Below are 20,867 nucleotides of genomic sequence, written 5' to 3' on the forward strand. Positions count from 1 at the left end.
CTGGGTGGGGCTTAGCAGTTTGGAGGGATACTGAAGACTAAAAGGAACAAAAACGACAGAGGTCAAAAGAAGGAGAGAAAAAAGATTGAGAGAGAAATAGCAGTAAGGGAGCAGAGAAATCCAGCTCGTTGTTTATTTACAGGTGTGCGTTACTTAGTCTTCGCTCCAGGAGAGTGCTCAGCTCCTTTGCAGACAGACGGCAGGAGAAGGACGTGTGGCTGACTTAGACAAAGAGAGAGGGAGACTTCACACACACACACACACACACACACACACACACAAACACACTAATACATACACTCACACGCAAACATAAAACTGACTGGAATTTGTTTATCATAGCAAAAGCCTGTTTGGAAAATGATGTCCAAAATGAGCCCCATTCATCAATATTTAAATTCTCCAACTATGTAATGAAAGGTATTTAATACATAAAATATGCAGGCATTCTTTCAAGATTTGGTCTACAGGAGATGTTTTTTTTTTGTCGTTGCAAGTATTAAAATAGCCTTTACATGCATATGTATTAGCAGCCTATATTATCGTGTTAATTAGAGGAATATGCACACACTCACATACACAAACGAGCAAATTATCTCATATTCACATAGTGTGTAAACACACATACACACATAGAGACAAACAGACGCAGAGCAGAGCTCCAGCAGTGCGGGGCAGGAAAGGAGGCTGCAGGGCCCTGACCACATAATCATCTCCTAGAGAGTGATCATCAAGGCCTCCAACATCACTGCACAAACACACCAACCCCGGACCCCCTGGCACGAGGGGAGGGAGGAGGGGGTGAAGACAAAGAGTGTTTACAGGAATAAAAGGGAGGGAGAGAAAAATGAAAGGGTGTAGGGGGAGAGAAAGGAAATTAAAAAGTGGAAGGCAGAAAAAAAGAGAGGGAAGAAGGGGGTCTGGGTTTATAGGGGGGGAATGGGAGAAAGACAAAATTAATGGGGAGAGGGAGAGAGAAAATTGAAGATTGAAGAAAGACTGAAAGAAGGCACAGGGGGAAGGGAATAATAGATAGATACTGGGATGACAAGGAAGGTAAAAGGAGAGAGAAAATTAGGAGGGAAGAGGGATGGGTTTTGACTGAGGGAAGGGAGAAAATTGGGAATGGAGAGAGACAGGAGTGAGACGGCGAGATGGGGAGGAGAGGAGAGAGAGACATTAAGAAAGAGAGGAGAGGGGAGGAATTGGGGTGAAAATTGGGCCGTGTTGACAGGAAACGGCCGAGGAGGAGAGAAAAAAGAAACATAAAGCAAGAGACAGAAAATAAGGGAGCGAGTGAATCTGTTTGCCACGCATGAGTGTACGGCAGTGTTGCCGTGGAAACGCGTTTGGATTATGAGCTGATTAGTTGCCCTCCTCCTTGAGCTGCCTCCACTCAACAGTGGTACATACTACCTGGGACACGGTCTGATGAACACACACACACACACACACACACACACACACACACACACACACACACACACACAGAGTCTTCATTCAGACACATACATACAATAAAGTCAGTCTTCACTCTTGGTTGACCATTGTATTCGCTGCAGCCAATACCTCTCCGCCTTAACAACTCAATCTTTCACTCTCGGCTGGACTCGGCCCCTCGGCCTCGCTGCCTCTCTGTCTCTCCCTGCGTGTGACGTGGCAGGGTGCTAATCTCGCCCCCTTATCTTCGCCTGCAGCTCCACTCGCATTCCCTTCTCCGCAAGCACCTTATCTGCCATCGCTGTCAATCAGAGCAGATCAGGCTACCTACAGCTGAGTCCGCTCAACACCACTCCCCCCCCCGCTGCCCCCCCGCCAACCAGTCTCCCTGTACATGTCCATTACCAACACTCGCATCGTGCACGCTCCCGCCCGCAGCGTCTCCCACACACATGCCCCAGCAGCATTGGCATCTTTTGTGCGAGTTTGCCTTAAATTGATGTCCCCTCGTGGCATCTGTCTTGCTCAGTGACCACAAACACTTCCATCTTTGTTAGGAACCAATTAGCATATTTGATGACTAAACTCTGTAACTGCTAATTACCGGATCCCTTCTTGTACCTGCTTATGGCAAATACACGAGTGAAATTTAATTTTGATTAAAATGATCCTCAAGGGAAAGGAAGCAAAGTGCTGCAATAATTCAGATGTAAATATTCTAGCTTTACAACTGTTACTTTGCAATCACCATTTACAGTGTGTGTATCACAGGATCAGCAAAGAGCTTTGTTTTTATTTTCACCTGTTGCACATAAAGAAAGGAAGGAATGTTTCCCAAAATAAATTTTAGGGGTAATTTAAACTTGCGTTGTTGGTCATATTTTAGAGCATTAACCCGTGGGTTAAATAAGAAAATACAAACTGTATGTTTGTCATTTCGTAATGTAAAGTAATTTTAGTATTAGTCAATGAATTTTTATCACTGTTAAAAAAAAAAAATGTCATTCTTCTTCTGTCCAATGCTTCCTTGAAAGGACACCAACCCTAAAAGTGATATGTAAATAATGTTTTCAATGCTGCAAACACCATTTCTCTTTTAGTCTTACATATGTACTTACAGCAATGACCTAAAGGACGGTCGCACACTCCAGCCCAATGTCACCCTCTTTCAGTCAGGCAGAGCCCGTAACCTCCCATCTGTAATCGTGCTGGGAAACCAACCCATCTCAATACTGTGCACACGGCGCATACACACACCCACCCACTCAATAATCAGAAGCTCTCATCTAGACTGTAGGAATTTTCGGTTCACAGGCTCATCGCGATGGCAGCCACAAAGCAGGTACAACAAAGGAAGGAGAGAAAAAAATAAAATAGCACAAATCCCTTTTGGGCAGGTTTAATATTTTTAGGCGAGGGCACTTTTATGTGGGGGCAGGTGTGCTCTGACTCCCTAATGCTTGAGTAATTGTAGATAATGGAGTTTTAAGGACAGCTGCTGATGCAGGTTTAAGTAGGATTTGGGTAGAGATTTATGGTGGAGGGAAAAAAGGGCGGACGGGCGGAAAAGTTGGCGAGGTGCGAGTGCGAGGGAGTGAAGGAGGAGGTGTAGAGGTTAGGGGAGAAGGGCAGGGGCGGGGGGGGGACGCCTCAGCTTATCCCAGCAAAGGTGAGAAGCAGGAGGAAAGGTAAAAAAAAATAAAAAGATACGGCTCTATCTTCTAGCAGGAAAGAAAAGCTCTAGGATTGAGGAGGTAAAAAATATAACTCATTCGTAGTTTAGTGTGAAACGGGAGCCCGTCTGGCCCGGTGCTTTTTGAGAAAAGGGGGTTATAGAGGGCACAAGCTGGATGACTAATTGGGGAGGATATGAAATGAGGCTTGACTCAATCTACACCCTTGAATCAACTCTGCCCTACAGTATGCATCAAATGGGCTCCCTAAGTGGTACTTTTCCATTGATTATACTCTTTCAATGTTACGCTCCAACTCCTTGTTGGAGAAATTTGACAGAAAAAAGAGAGAGGAGGATCCGAAGGGGGCAGTTGAAATACCGGTCAATACTTAGCAAGGGGCAAACCAGAAAAGTAGGAAAGCAGAGAGTGAGTAATGTCATATAAACAGATATTCATGGGAGCGATCAAGAGCTAGAGAGAGAGAGGACAAGGTGTGTAAAAAGTGCATTTGGCGCGCCGTAAACGCAGCGGTGCGTGGCACTTCGCCTGGCATGGCACTCACACTTTATGAGGTGTGGAGGGGCCATCTCCCTCGCCTCTCTGCCCATTTTAATGATACAGTTTAAATGGAAAAGCTGGAGCTTCAGCCGGCACCAAGGACTCCACTCCCTCTACACACACACACGCACACACTCACACATCCACGCACGCTCACACAAATATATACTTTTATACACTCACATCAGCATGATCCCCGAAAGTTGAAATTTTTTTTAACAAATAAAGAACTGTAACTTCTCTTTTAATTCTATTTATCTATCTATCCATCTATCTATCATCTATCTATCCATCTATCTATCTATCTATCTATCATAGACATGCTGTACAGATGATCATAGGCTCGATTTAGAGCTGTGGATGAGACAGTGTTGCGACAGCGATGAAGGCAGGAGGTGAAATGGTTGTCTGAGCTGTGAAGTCTCCTCAGATCTGCCCTGTGTATCTGCCCACTGTTCAGACAGCAGAGAAGATTCTTACCCACACCCCTCACCTTTCACTGTAACCTCTGAGAGGAGAACATACCTCAGTAATGCAATATTGATCTGACAGTGTGTTGTGTGTCTATGTGCGTGTATCTGTGCAAAAGGTGTGCAGGCATGTGTGTGTTTGGGTGAGATTTGCTCTCACCAGCCCTGTGTACAAGTGTCTGAGCTGTGAAAACTTTGTTGATGTGTGTTCCATTGTTTGTGTCTGTGTGTGTGTTTGTGTATATGTGTGTTAGGTTGCTATGAGAGGATGCATTAATAAGCGGGAGGAGAGGTGTTAGCCTTGGTGCTATTTCTGACACCTCCCTGTCAGAGCCTTCCTCTGCAGTGGCAGGCCCGACTGATCAGAAACATGCAGGGGCCTGTGCACCCTCATTTCACCTCGTCTGTCTCACTACAGCCTGTCTATGATGTGACAATGTTATACGAGATTTACAATATTTATTAAATATATTACCAAGTGAGTAACATTTTTGAAAATTAGGCCTTTTCAGAAATGCATTGCGCTACGTACATTTTCCCAAAATGTTACTTGAGGATTCTTGAGGATGCACATATTCCGGAAACTTTACGGCCAGCCCCCTAGTGGAATGTGTGGGAAATGTCTGAGTGAGTCCATGTGAGAATACTGCTGAAGCGTATTGCTTTCACTTAAAAAAAAAAAAAACTTAGTTAGAAAAAAAGATCGTTTTTTTCTAACTAATATTTTTATCCCTTTTTCCGAGATAATTTTTCAAGTGCATGCAATACGCTTCCTTTAGCCTGGACGAACTTAGCCCCGCCCACAACACTTGAGGTCGGGAAGTTGGGTCTGGAGTCGCTCCGTCGCTCCGTCGCGAAGAAGATGGTCGCGAAGAAGATGGGACAAGGGAATGTCGTTTTCCAACCGTGTTATTAAGTTCTTACAGGACCGACAAATGCGATACGATTTGTTTGATGTGTTGTGGAGCTGTAATCCTAAACGGAGAACTTGTTCGTACGTGCATTCACCTTTACTGTAACTGTCTGCTACACCTGCCACTTTATGCATACTGTTTTAATCCTGTTATTTTGTGTTGGGCTTATTTTGTTTTACACGTAGCGACTCCCCTCGCATAAATACCTGCAGTTTAAGGAGCGGACCTTGTTAATAGACGCACCAGATCCCTCGCTTACGGACCAGTGCAATAAGACACCAGGCACAAGGATAGGAGCAGGAACAACGACCGGACGCCCGCTGTGCGGCATTTCTCAAAAACTATAGTTTAACACCCCTCGCCAACGGAACGAAGTAAGGAAGCTGGTCCCATTTACTTTGCTGCAGGTAGCGTGGAACGGGAGTCGCTGTCACGTTAACGCAGACTTGTCTCCTGGTGATTTGTTTGTTTATTGTATTTTAACGTTTGTGTTTGGTTTTATGGATTAAAATATCGTATACCTAATGTCATTCCAGTTTTACGGTGTATTTACGGCTACGATGAAGTGAACCATAAAGTGCTGTGTGCCATCAGTAGGGAAACTCTGCGTCATGTTCGGGGGGGGGGGGGCTGTTACATTAACTGTTTCTCTCAAAAATGCTGATCGTGTTGGTACGATCTCCATGTATCCTTAAATTATTTTTGCAACCCCGGCAAAAATCGTTTTTACTGATCTTCTTCTACTTCTTCCAGCGTGCGTGCAGTTGAGTTCTGTTGACAACAACTATGCGTCGCTTTACATACGTCACATACTACGTTGCTCTGATTGGTTGTAGGTCTATCCAATTGAGCGAAGAGGAATTTTATTTCCTGGTTCGGTTGAAACACGCCCCATAATCACAGCCCAATGGAGCGGTATCAGACTCACATTCTGACTAGAATTGTGAGTCTGACAACGTCAGGCTACGCTTCCGTAGAATAAAGCAGTGAAATGTCCAGAAAATTCACAATGAGCGATTGGGCGTGTCAATATTTCTAACACATGATGGATGCAACACTGAAAACATGAGAACTAATACCAATATCTCAGGATAAAAAGAGAATACACAGAAGATACCAAAGACAACGTCAAATTTGGAAGACAACAAGACTGTCTTTGGAGAATGGTTTTAGTCATTTAGTTATATGGGGCAGCAGTGGTAACACCTTGTGGTCAACAAGCAACATGACAAAAAAAAAACACACACCTTTCCTCAGAGCCTTATCAGACATGTTCAATGTCTTTGAATTAACCAAACAACCCACAGTCATATTTGTAGATGATTAGTATAAGAAACTGCTCCAATTGTTCCCGTAAACTAATGTTACATCAATAATTGTCAATTTATCGTGATGAATTGACAATTGAATGAAATTATCGTGAATCTCTCAGTAGCAGTTGATCCAATTCTGGATGATAACGTTTTGAGCTGCTCGTCTTATTAATAGAAACCTACTGACATAATTCATACGAGTCATGTTGGTCAGCTTTCCCTTGAATGCCAGCAAGAACGGTGGGTTGCTGCCGTCGCGGCTCGCTCTCATTAGCTCTACTGGAGGTGCTAGCGAGGTGCTAGCGAGGTGCTACTAGCGCCAGCTGAAGATGACACACTCGGGCTCGGAGACCACACAACATTGAACGCTGTAAAGTCTTTCAGATCGACGCCGTGCTGCCTTAAATGAATCGTGAGCTTCCCACATGCATTGCACTGTGCCTTGTCGTCACTGTCTTTTTTAAAGTGAAGCCACACTTCTGACCGTTTATCGCGGCTCATCTTAGTTTTTCTTGTGCAGTAAAACAAAAAACCTGTGTCTCTGTACATTTTGCTAGACAGTGTAACTGCTCTGAGCTGCAATGGAGAAATAGAAACACAAAAAAAAATTGGTTACTAAGTTTGGAAGATCTCCACTTTTATTTTACTTTAGGAACGACTGAATACTACTACATGAGCAGAAGCAAGAAATACCTGTTTCGGTGTTCATCGATTGACCTGTTTCATAACTGAGATGACAAACTGTGAAGGTATACCTGAAATGTAGCAGCTACCGATGTAGAATAACCATGACCCTGACTGATTAAGTCTTAGCCTGAGCATGACTTCTTATCCCACCAAAATCTGAACGCTGCCTGTAGTGAAGTTTAACAATCAATTAATCATTGATGGTCGATCGTTGCCAGAGGTACCGGCAGCATCTCGTTTTCTCGATGCTGGATTTTTGCAGTGAGACTCTCTGGCTGGTGCTCTGATTGTAAAGCTTTACTGCACAAAGGGCTTGATGGCACACAGACGTACAGGCTGAAGCTACTCCAGCGCGAACGGATAAAATAAAGTTGCACTCTGTAGTACAGCAAAGGCAGACACGTTCAGAGTGAAAAAGAAAAACACCAAAGAGCAGAAGAGGTTTCAGGAAACGTGGCCTTCATTTTGAGAAGCATTTGAAATAGAGACTTACGAGTCTCGGTCACATTTTCAGACGCTCTGTTATTTTACTAAGAAATACAAATTATATATAGCTAAGTAGAAATATCCAGGTCACTCCTTTTAAACCAAAAAATAAGAAAGAGATAACTGCCATGAAGAAGCCACGTATGCCTTTGCTTCAAAGGTATTACATTTTGGCTGGTAGATAAAAAGGAAGAAATAAGAACACACACACACACACACACACACACACACACACACACACACACACGCAGAGTGTGTATAGACTGACTCATAGAAGCCCAGAAACACCAGCTATTCCCAGTGCAATAAAACAGGCAGACTAACTAATGGTACCACCCACACGCTAAACATACTTTTTTTATTGCACACCACCTTCACAAACAAACACACACACACACACACATACACCTTCCTTGGTCCCAGCCCACTCATTGCTTGTTAGCTGCTCCATCGTGTGTGAGTGAGGGTTGGGTTTGTTTCGCGGTACTGCTCTGACACAGTCTGGCTGCTGCTTGCTGTATCTGCTCAGTGCACACCACCACCGACACTACTCCACTTAACAAACTCTTCTGATTACAGTTTGACTTTCTCGCTGTCTCCTTCTCTCCCTCCTGTCTTTAATCAGCATGTAAACAAGTGCAAGGTCATTTTCTTTCTTAAACAAAATGGGCGAGATAAGGGGAGCGCGCCGTAGTTAATCCTTTGGACACGCTGATGGAGGAGTTTGTCCTGGTGATGCTCGGTGGTTAATTATGCAAGAAAGTGTGTCCTCTCGTTCTCCCTCTCCCTCTGTCTCTCTCTCTCTCTCTCATGATGACTCATCATTTTTTTTCTTTCCTCTATTGCTCTCTTTTCCTCCCTCTTTGGTTCTCTACCCTAACCCTTGTTTCTGTCCTCTCCCAAAAAAACGTTTTTTACAAGATACCATGTGTGTGTGTGCGTTTGTGTGATCCAGTTATTACTCATGCTGTTTGGGGGGCGGTCTATTTACACAGTCACATCATGGCTACTTGTCTTCCTCTAAGGTTTGTGTGTGTATGTGTCACAACATGTGGAGATGATTCGTGAATCAGCACGACGGTTTACACTTGTCCCTGTGTGATTAACTGCAGAGTTGGTTAACTCTTCACCCCCTGTTTTGTCTTTGAACAAATGCCTGCAGGTTGTCCTGCACGTCTTATGAATTGTAAATGCCAATGAAATGCTTCTACCTTATTTGACAGGAAGTCAGAGAGAGGTAGAGGGACGGATGGAAAGATGTGTATACAGTCTACTTAAAGAGGAAACAATATCTGAGATGTAGAGAATGAGGTTGTAATATTAGACTAGGTGTCATTTTGGAGGGGTAATATAAGATTAGCCTCTTGGCTGCGTTAAAATTAAGAATATAGCATATCTTGTTACGATTTACTTTGGTACTGGTTTAACAAACAACAAAATTATCATAACTAATAAAGATTGAGCAAGAAACTGTCTTCCCTGTAAAACAAAGAACTGCACAGACTTTGAGGATGCTGCCCTTTTCTGTGGAGGAGGAAATGTTTGGTTGGGCTGGACTGTATTCTGTGTGATATTCATAGAGGGTTCATTGTATCTCAAGAAACAGTGAGATTGGTTCTAGACTTTAGATCTTTGAGTGGTGAACACGGTACTTATTTGTTAAAGAATACAAATATTCTCGTAGTGTTTTGGCTTTTTTCTCATTAAATTACAACTATATTCTCGTAATTTTATGACTTAGATTTTGTAAAATTACGACTTCATTCTTGTAATGTGACAACATTATTCTTGAAATCTCATGTCTTCTTTATCATGTGGCTGTTCTGTCATAGAGTGGAAACAACAAGAAAGAAAAGTTAAGAAAAAAACAGTTTTCATTGTAGCTGTCTAAGTACTGACAGCAGCCAACTCATTGTGAGATGTCAACTCCTGTTTCTATCTATTGAGAAGTTACATTGTCTGAAACTAGATGAAGACGTCTCACAAAACTTTCAAAGAAGGTTTACACACTGATCATCTAAATATGAGACTGATGGAAGTTTATTACTCTAATCAGCAGCATTTTGATTATTTTGTTTAAAAGAAATTCAGCATCAAATATTCATTTTTTGTTTTGTTTTGGAGTTTCCCTCCCAGCTGTTGTTTCCAAAACAGCCTGATCTTGATGCGACAGAAACTTTGATGTTTAATTGGTTTAGGAAATGTCATATTGCAACGTGCAGCCTAGTAGACAGCAAAGGGAAAAGACTGAAATCATAATTCTTGGAGGTATGACAGCACCCGGGCCTCATTTCCATCCTTCTCCCACTATTTGTCAGCCTTCTCCTCTTCCCCAGTGAAGCAGCAATGTTAACAATGCTGTCCCCACATTTACCAGTTCTGCCTCATTACAGCTAAAGAAGTGGATAAATTAGTGCAAGAGAGCATGCACGGCGGAGTCCGACTCCACCTGTCAGCGAGGGGGAGATAGTGAATGTGTCGATGTGGGGGAAGGGTGTAAGGGAGCTGCTCAGCTTTCAACACATTAAAACAAAACCAAGTCAGTGAGGCTGACGCACGGCAGACCGTTCAATGTTTTAGAATGACGGCATCTACGCAGAAAGGTTTTCACATTTTGTCAATCAAGGATTCCCTGTATTCATCATCTCAAAACTTGTATAACCTTGTTTTGTCTTTGTTCTTGCTTTCAAATTTTTGCTTTTAGCACATCAGCATCAGCGATTTTTGAAAGTGCAGAAGTAATTTGGGATCTTATTTTGAAGAAAAACGCACAGTTTTGTTTTGTTTTAATGTTGGCTACTTTGTCCATAGATCGATCTTTCAATAAATCGAGAGGCTGAGGTTGTTTCACTCAAACAACCTGGGCCCCAGCCTGTTTTACTGTATTGCAGTATATGTTCGAGATCTAAAGGACAAATGGGCCTTGGTTGTGGCAATCCTCTGAACACCAAAACTCTGCTGCCCCCACGGCCTTTGAGAAGCCCCATCTCTCCTGCTCATATGGCTGGTGCCTCTGGCCTGCCATCTTTATGGGCTGGTTAAGAGCTCTCTCACAGACAACTGTGTGTGCCACTCCAAAGTCACCCGTGGAAAACGCCATGCCTTCCACAGTGTCCAGGATTAACAGTTTGCACTCTCCAAGGTTGAAAATCCCATCAGATGGACCAAAATTAATTTTTGTACAATATTCAGGGCCACCAGCCACGTAATAGAAGACAATGCCGAGTGCATCCCTCGATTGTGATTCCATTCACTCCCTAATCGGCAGGATGGCCACGCACGGTGCAGCAGAGTAGTAAATGCTTTCATCCCAGGGGGATAAGAAAAACAATGGCCCTTTTTAATTTCTTTTCTAAAGCGGGCAACAAAAAGAAAATGATATAGACGTAATTGATGATGAAGGGAGCAGGGGGAGCCTCAGCAGAGGTCTCACGTCCAGTGCCCGGGCCTTTCTTTCTTTCTTTTTTTTTTTTTTGCTTGATAATGGCAACTGCTCAGGGGCACGGGAGGTTGACAAATATGGCACGGAGGACAAATTGATCGGCAACAGAGCACAATTTGTCCCTTAAAAGAACGGGTAAAGTCCTGTGTGGCCTGAGTAATTAGTTTAACCTGCAGCATGTCTGTCTAGAAGTGGACCTGCTGTAGAGGAGCTTTGTGTGTCCTTTGATAACACTGTGACACACACACATATACACACAACTGTATTACGCTTCATTTCATACTTAATATATCAACTAGATAAATGAGAATAAAGGAAGAGGATCGGGTAACCACCTCACAAGTTGGAAGTCAGTGAAGAGGAGTTACTCCTCAGTGACTAAAAATCTGCTTTAATAAAGGGCTAAATTAAGTGATAAACTATTTGAGAACACATTCCATGAAATGATGTGTGACTCATTGTATGGGTTATTTTTAAGGGGAACAAATACTGGTTGCTTTCTGTCAGCATGCACTGAGCCCCAGACAAAGACATATGGCAGGTCCAAGATGGCCACATCTGTGGTGCGATGCAGAGAGAGGGTGTCGAGAACACAGATGCACTGGTCCATGGCAGAGTGCTTAGTGACACATAATACTAGTGTTGCACAATGTCCACCCTGACCCATTTTTGTGTGACACATGCTGAAGTCAATTTACTGCACTTTTTTAATGCACAGAAGAGGGAGAAGAAGAAAAAAAAATTGGGAGGCCCGAGCATTCTTGCGACTCACTTTGGCGAGAGCTGAAACCTTTAAGCTTACCTGCTCAAATTTGACGAGAAACACTTGAGAAAGTAGGAGTTGGTTACTGTCTCTCCCCTATCTTCTTCTTTGCTGCGCTTGGCTGCCTTGTCATTTATACAGGGGTCAGGTGCTGGGCTGCTGGTGCTCTCACTCAGAAAACCAAGGAATCTGGATCCCTCCACAGAAAACCATCTGCGTAAATGACAAGTACGGTTGTGGCGCCATCGCAAACTCAGCACATTCCTCACAGAGAGGGTGGAAAACGAGAGTGGGGGAGTGAAAGTGGTACAGATTGATGATGAGAGAAGACGTTGGGGAAAGGGTAGGAAGAGGAGAACGGCCCGAGTGAATGAGAGACAAAGAGAAGCTGGATCTTTCCTTCTTTTTTTTCTTCCTTGGAAATTTTAATTGGCTTTTGGGCTTCACTAGCACCCAATTAGCATGCTTGTTACATGCGAACACCAAGAGCTAATTGGCCTGAGAGGAGAGAGCAGCACGATCCAGAAAGGAGAGAGAGCAGTATTCATCTGAAGATCTGCGGCTCCAGTAGCAGCAGGCTGGGAGGCTATTTGGCTAGTTGGAAATAACATTGTGGTTCTGCGACTGCAAATATTCTTTCTTTCTTTCTTTCTTTCTTTCTTTCTTTCTCTCTTTCTTTCTTTCTTAACTCAAACAATATCTGTCCACAAAAGCATTTTGGCTCTGGATCAGTTGGTATCCCAGTCCATCCAACACACCTGAAAACACATATCAAGTTACCATTCACAGTGAGTGCTACAATAATAGCTTGTCTCCTACACGTTAGCAGTTGTATCATTTTAAAATGCAGAACTGCAAAGACAACAGGGTCAGCAATACTTGTAATTGATTATCCATGTGGTTTTCTACACTAGTAGCCCAGGCTAATGCCGGTGGTTATCATGTGATCAGAGCGTCATGGCCATAAAGACCCAATCAGCAAGCGGTTGTGAGTGTCTACGTCATTCAAACATCTCTGTTTTGAGTAATGAGGAGACCAGGCGTATCCATAGTAGAGTGTGTTTTCAAACAAACACATATTGGTATATATAGAGAGAGAGGTGTGTGTGGTCTTCACAACTGTGTGATCATCAATTTAGCTGGTCTACACAAACTGTCCTGAGGTAAAAAGGTGAGAGCGAATGGATCGTGCAGAAGCTACAATTTGGCTCAGGTCTGTGTGTTGACATCCCAGGTATTAATCAGATCCAGGGAGAAATCATTCACGGGCATGACCTAACCTGTCCCCATACAGCACCACACTGCCCTACATTGGGGAATATGCTGATAGTGCACATAAACACATCAACAACTACGAGCTCACTGAGGGCAAGAGGCTGAATCTCTGATTACATTTACTGTACAAACTGTAGCAGCAGGATCTGATGCACAGGACATCAAGAGCTCATTATGCTCTTTACATGCAATTAATCAAACAATGTAAACAAAGCCCGCCTCATCCACAGCAGACAGAGCCAGATTCCCTGGTGGCAATTCAGATGCAGTACAAGATTTAGTAAATAAAGGGGATGTGAATTATGGGAGGTATGAGACTCGCAGCCAATCTGGAGATGATGTAAGAGTCGTAGCTTCCTGCTGAGACCTCACACTCTCTCACTAACACATACATATTTCTGTCTCTTCTCTCTCACACTGTTCTTCACTGTTCCTTTTTGTGAAATACACACATTGCGTTAAAATGAAACAATAAAATATTGCACTCAGGACAGACAAGTAGAAATACACTCTGAGGGAGATACTCAGGAGGCTACACATGTTCCTTTCGATTCAATTCGTAGCAAGTGAACTTTTTATTTGAATGGTAAATTTCAAGATACAAGCTTAAACTTTTCAAGGTGTTAATGTAAAAATCATGAATTCATCCGAATCAAATAATTTATATTGTGTTATAACAGCAACTTCATTCACTTTGGGTTTTTAGTTAAACCTGAATCTATGAATTAGCTACCGTGCTACATTTTACACCATATATACAATACATCTTCAGTAAAACAACATATCGGATCATTATGTTACTGTTCATGAACAAGCTAAAGTGTCGTGAGCCATGAAGAGACAACGGGAGTTTCAAGTCTCCTGTTGTCAGATACAGCTGCACTGACAGTGTGCACATGTCGGAGAGCCAACCACTCGATCTTATGTGAAATCATTATCTCTCTTTATCTCAACAATGTGTATGTGTGTCCTGTTTGATACTTTTTCAACACCTGCAAACCATACTGCTGCACATAGACCAAAAAACTGGAAACAAGAATTGTGAAGCTTTTATCAACTCTCTCTGACAAGATTACTTTCCTTTTGACACATGTCGTCCAGGACAGGCCGTAATCACACCGCCTGTCGCACACCAAAGCCAATTGGTAAAAATGACAATGGCTCATCAAACTCGCATACACCTTCTCACCCACTCCACTTAAAGTTTGTATGGATTGTTTTGATGTACCATATGAATCCATCAAGGTGGTAGCATAGTGTTACTCCCCCGCTGGTCATTCTAAGTAAACTTTGTTTTCATCGGGCCTGTGAGGGTTTCCTCTAACTGCTCCTCTAACTTCTGCCTGAGGCTAAGATGAATTCGTAGTTTCAACATCTGCCAGTCCACTGGGCTATGGTCCTCAAGAAGTAAATGTGGTCATCCACTAATGTCAACTAGGGTAGCCCAGACCTCTATGTGGATGTCTGCTCGCAGCCCCAAATTTGTTGGAACCCCCCCCCCTACCTGAATGGAACGCCAGAGTGGAACCCTCATTTAGTGTGGGCATGCATGTGTGACCTGAACGAGTATGCAGTTCCTCAGCGTATGGTCAGCCAGCCCTCTGGCTGGAGAAGCCAAATTGGCCATAATTATGAATTATTGTTTGTGTCTGTATGTCAATATATATGAGACGACCTGTGGAACCCCATCCAATGTAAACTGGGATTGGATCTAGCCCTCCTTCTCCCACCATAAAAAGCTAAAAGATGGATTGTCTGGATCAAACCTGGCAGTTAAATATGTAATCTGCAATCTTACCTAAAAACTATGATTAACTAAAGGATGACACCTTCATCTATAAATCATGGTAAAAGGTTTAGTTTGGCTTTACCCAAATGTCTCCTCATTCACACAAAGAAAGAGATAAACATGATGAATTAGTGTGATGACTGTCAGAGTTCGTTCAAAGTCAATGCACACTCTACTTTACAGTTAACCTCATGGCATTATACTATTATTTTAACTATGGCTGTTATTGCAAATGTGATTTACCTGCATCAGATTATTGTTTGGCCAGTGTTTGTATTATTTAGTTCGTCCCATATGTTATTCTCACTTTGTCTCTTTTTATCTCCTTCTGATAGAAAGATGTTGATGTTTTTTGAATGGCCGATGTCTCATCGTTTAAAGAAAATGTGTCTTTAAGTTTCTTGACAGGCACACTGCACAGTCGTGTCCACAGTGCTGTGTAAAGAAGCTCCTGAAATGGCAGCATTATGCGAGCGAGCATCTCAACCCATCAGGCCATGACAGTGACAATGAGGCTTGTCCAGAAGTGTCACCTCTCCCAGTCTTTGTCTGTCTCTCCCTTTCTCCCATTCACATTGTTTTCTCTCTCCCCTCTCTCCCCCTCTCTATCCCCCTCTCAGAGAGACAGAACATCTATATTAGCCTTCTGTATGCAGGCTGTGCTCAGCCGGAGATTGCAGGCCTGACCCCTCGCTGTGAGCTCTACAGGGGAAATGTTTACCCAAGCCCCACGGAACATGCCATTAACCTCTTTCCAGATAGAAGACAAACAAGAATGTGGGCAATAAAGCGAGTGAACACCTATCCAGGACCATCACGACAATCATCTCATTATGGAGCTGGGGGAGGTGTAACGAGCCAGGGAGCCTGATCTCCCAGGAACTCTTTCGCCACAGTGTGCCAGTGTGCTTGACATTCATTGAAGTGCAAACAACATATTAACACAACAATAAGGAACAATATGAAGCTCCGCAACTCCATCACCTGCCTTTGCCACCTCTTTCTTCGCAATGCATTCCCTATCACGACTTTTCTCTTTCCTACCAATCTCTTCCCTCCTTTTTTCTCTCTGTTCCTCGGGCTCCGCTTAAAGCCCCAACCTGAGAGGATGTCTTGGTACGTTTTGAAAGAAAAGCAGGGGTGGAGGGGGCCCGTAAGGAGCTTGGGCACTGGAGCAGCTTCTCCTTCTCAGGGACCCGCAGGGGTAATTCAATCACACCTCGATAATTCCCCTGATGAGGGAGACGAATCCACCCTCACACACATCAAGTACAGATAGACACCACAAGCTCACGCTCATCCCAGATTGAGGGTCTCCTCCTGGGTGGGCTTAAGAGCTATGTGTTACCTGTGTTGTTTGAAGAGGCCATTATATTAATTGAAAAAGTTACCTGCTCGCTAAAGGCAAATGGCAGAAGACGTGCGGGGGAGAGAACCGGGGAGAGAATTAAAACAAAAACACCAGATGGTGACATACATGGTAAAAATGATTGTTTATACTTACTGTTTGATTATACGTGATAATGAGAGTGGGATTCCTCAAGGCAATTAGTGTCTGCAGCAGCCATATTGTGAGAGGACAGGGGAAGGACGGCATTGGCTGCTATGAGGGAGCGCTTATCAAATATCTCCGCCGGGGTGATTAGTGTAATAAGACACTGCAAGGTGAGATAGGCCACTCGCTCTCTTCTGTGTATAGGTGTGTGTGTGTGTGTGTGTGTGTGTGTGTGTGTGTGTGTGTGTGTGTGTGTGTGTGTGTGTGTGTGTGTGTGTGTGTGTGTTTGCGTTTGCGTGCGTGTGGAGTGAGCAAAAAAAGGAGGGTAAAAGAGGGAGACTGCGGAAATGTGAGTGACTGTTTCCATCTGTTTCGAAATCTGTGTCTTAATGTAAACTGTGTCGCCATGTGCATCAATGTGCAACAGTTTGTGTGCGTGTGTACGTGTACTGTGTGTGTGTGAGAGAGCAACTGTTATATAACTTCTATGTTAATGCTGATCCCCTGGTTGCCCCGGGGGCTTTGGCCTATGACAGAGGGCAGATCGGGGGCACTTACCCCTGGCAGAGTCTTCTGTTCATGGAGGGCGCTCTGGGCCTTCAGTGCTGACTCTCTGGCACAGTATGTTAGAAAGGCACATCCTACAGGGAGACATGAGAGACAAAGGGTAATTCAACCAGACAATAGTTATGAAACAACTACACACCACCATTAATGATAAAAAAGAAAGATAAAGTAGAACGAAAATCTGGTGACTGATAATTTAGGGTTGTGCCAAAAAGTACAAGATATTTTAAAGTCATTATGATTCTGTAATCTAAAGGATTTTAGTTTTTAATATCCATAATATTAAGAATGTAAAAATACTGATTATAAAGGAACAAGTACAAGCCATATAAAGGACATAAATGGAATATGAAACTCATTTAAATTAAAGTCAAAGTTTATTCATATAGCACATTTAAAACAAAATGAACAGACTTAAAATGTAAATAAAATAATATTTAAATGTTTAAAAGCAGAGAATGAATAAAACATACAAAAGCAATACAAAGTCAAACATCATAAATGATTGCACAGTAACAAATGAAATCAAGGTCTCAAAGTGGATGTGAAGGCAGCCTCACACCTCTCTCCCCCTGGCTGTTTGTTCAGAGATGAAGTGTTTCTGCAGTCGTCTTCCAGAAACCACACTGTAGCCTTCCAAACGAACCCAGAGACTTGTGACTTCACTGAACTTATTCCAATCTACACAAGGCCATCATATAAGTCTAACTGGAGTTTTACAAGCTATTGCCAAAAACATGTATTATATTACAATGGAATTCATACACTGTGCTGACAGCTGGAATGTGGCTCCCTGACGTTAATAGCTCTATACTCTCTGAGAAAATAACGGGCTGGTTAGATTAAAATCTTACTCTTTCTTTTCAAAAAATGAATACAGCTTCAGATTAGATTTACTGGCCTTGTGCATATCATTCTTTAGTCTTTCTTTCGTCAGAATAAAGCATTTGCCACAGACCTTGTATTTTTATAATTATTATTATTATTTGTCATCTAATATAGTAAATTTAATATAGTAAAATGATATAAGCAAAGTAGAACAGAAGAACATAGACATAGTGGTGTGATCTTGGAGGAGGACTATAAACAGAGGGGTCATGGAAAATGCTTTCTCACTCCAGCTTCTTGTTTTCACCGTCTCAAACCCTTCATGCTTCTTTCTAATGAGTTGCTGAACAGGACACTGGAGAGAAAAGTCAAACAGCATGCTCATGTTTTAACTGCCAACATATTAATAAAGCTCTGCTGATGAGCTGAAACGGTAACATCTCTGGAGACTTTTCTTTAAGTTGGAAAAATTGAGGAAAGCAGAATGAATATGCATCAGTAAATAAGTCGGCTTTTATTACAGACTGAGTGGTTGCTGTGTTAGGTGCTTGGCAGCGTTGACAGTGGGTGACCCCGTTCAGAAGAGATTTTGCACTATGCAGCATAATTTCCCATTACTACATGTCACACCTGCTGCCAAGGATTCCCACGGGAAGACACACACACACACACACACACACACACACACACACACTCAGACACACACAGACAAAACCCGGCGTGCAGCACATAGCACCCATCAACCCCGAAACCCAGCGGCACACTCTGGCGCTCGGCCAAGAGAGCTCCCATTCACGACAACCTTCAACCTCCTCCGCAACTAGGCAGTTACTCAAGAGGAAAAATCACCTAAATGACAATGATGAAACAGTGTGTCACACAGCAAAGCAGAAAAGTTTGGGGGCCTGGGGTGACACTCTTCATCCTTTGTGACATTACAAAACTGTGGGACATGAACCAAGGCCCCAGGGGGGCCATGTCCTAGCAGAAACTGGAATCCTAGGCTAATGCTGACATTCTGCTACTGCCCTACAAGGTCTTTTTTATATATATTTGTCACCTTGCTGCTTTGCCAGTGATTTTATATATCTTAGCAAGATTTCATCACATGATTTTACGTGGTGCAAGTTTATAAACAGAAATCAGTACAACACTAATACAGGAGCAACGGCGATTTACCAGTTAAAGTTTTGGGGCCATTGTCCTTCTAGGAAAGTTTGATCTAGATCACAGACTGTATATAAAGATGGAAACTTCTCAGAGTCCTGCCCCTATCGACAAATTCAGCCAAGATATCCCAGAGAGTAACAAAGTCCTCTTGTGCCAATGTCCTCAGTCTGAACAGTAGCGATCATGTGATGGAGTCATGGTAGCATCAAATAAATAATTAATTTCTTTTTTTATTAAACATGTGTTTTGAGTTATCGGTCCATGTCCAATCCACAAACATGGTGGAGGTGGGATTTATAAAATAGCTAGCAGGGGGCGATGGAGAGCCTTGGCTTCACTTTTGGGGAGCACTCATTTTGTCAATCTTTAGATAGAGTATTTCTCAATCTTTCTCATTTGAAATGAAGGAATTTTATGCTTTCTCAAAGTTATTGGGGTGAAAACCCTCCAGCTAAGTTTGACCTTTTATTTCCCTGCCGGGCTTCATCCCTCTTGTGTGTTGTTATGTTTCGTTTTGTCATGGCTCCGGCTGTCCCTCCAATTCACCTGCACACCTGAGCCACCCTGTCCAATACGTCCTGAAGCATTAGAACCGGTTCATGTATCAAGACTCTGCCACATCTTCAGACACCGTTAGTGGTAGACACGCTCCACTTGTTCTTGAACTTTGAAGTTCGTACTCTTCTTCAGCCTATTCTGGTTATTGTAAAAAACCTAATACCTGAAATTTCTGCCATGCTCTGCTGACCACTTCACTCAGATGCCTACTTGTTCCGCTGCCTGTCCAGGTTGGACTCTGGAAACTGGATCTCTGAAACTCTCTCCTATACCAGAACCTTGAACCTGACTATCAGCAAACCTGTTCACAGTCAGATTAGTTTTAATTAAGGACCTGAAAAGTTATTTTGTCTCATCTTCCTTATTTTTGCCTTTAGAGTCCAGCATTTTCCTGAAACCTCACAATTAAAAAATAAATCGTTTAACTTTTTTTCTTTTGTTGTTTACTTTCAAGCACTGTGCCTAAAAACAGTTGATGTATTTGTTCCTTATGAAGCTTTAAACTATACACCACCAAGTTCTTTTAGGATTAATATTTTACATGCAAAAACTCTCCATAAACCAGCGCTTTATGAAGCAGTTAACATCAGTTTCACCTTGAGCAACTACAACATTTAAGTAGCACTTATATATTAATCATATAAAAATAAAACCACATATAATGTAAGCCATTCTGTATAATGAGTACTTTTAATTGCTGTACTTTGCAGAACATTTACTTTTAATGGAGTACTTTGCTACTTTTACTTGACCTAAATACAGATCCAACACTGACTCGGTTGTTCCAGACACACACTCTCAAAGCCAATGGCACCGCATCTGAAACAAGGGAAGCAACATCCAGCCACTGCAAATGTTGTCCTGTTACTTCAAGGAAAATAGCATGTATCTACCTATTAATTCCATAAATGTCTCATGTCTGTCTGTCTGTACTTGTAATGCATCTTGAGCTAACCGTTCATCTTATTTGCTTTACACATGACACGTGTATTGTAAATTACCAAAACGATTGCAGTGCTGATTGGTGGTAAGATTTAGACACATGATACGTTGAATAATAATAAAAATATCATAAACAGTCAACCAGCGCGCTATAGCAGTCAACCAGGATGAGGCAGCTCAGTCTGGATTGAGTTTAACAAGTCCTCTTCTACATCCTCTGATAATCTACAACAGTGGCTGAATACTGGGTCAAACCTTAGGTCCAATCTCCAGCCAAATCATTTAGATAATTTAATTTATTTCACCATATCAGGCTGACACATTCACGAGTGCAGATCTCTGTCATTGCAACAACATTCATGGAATCACCTTCTCTCTCGCAAGTTGTATTCAAAGTAAGAACACAACGTTTACTTTAATCACAGATCTTTTATTTTGAAAAGTTGAAAATCTGAGTTGATTGGTTCACAGTAAATCATTCAACTTATATACAG

General features: G+C 42.5%; 1 protein-coding gene across 18 annotated transcripts in view; it reads right to left on the reverse strand.

Moving 5' to 3' along the window:
• Positions 1 to 20,867, reverse strand: part of celf6 (CUGBP Elav-like family member 6) — a 124,609-nt gene that overhangs the window by 96,866 nt on the left and 6,876 nt on the right. For all 18 annotated transcript variants that reach the window (XM_053418765.1, XM_053418752.1, XM_053418860.1 and 15 more), the window contains exon 2: positions 16,867 to 16,949. In XM_053418765.1, the coding sequence (XP_053274740.1) occupies positions 16,867 to 16,949 (83 nt within the window). The remainder of the gene's footprint in view (positions 1 to 16,866; positions 16,950 to 20,867) is intronic.

Source organism: Pleuronectes platessa, chromosome 1 (genome assembly GCF_947347685.1).
Source record: "Pleuronectes platessa chromosome 1, fPlePla1.1, whole genome shotgun sequence".
In the NCBI taxonomy this organism is placed as follows: Eukaryota; Metazoa; Chordata; class Actinopteri; order Pleuronectiformes; family Pleuronectidae; genus Pleuronectes; species Pleuronectes platessa.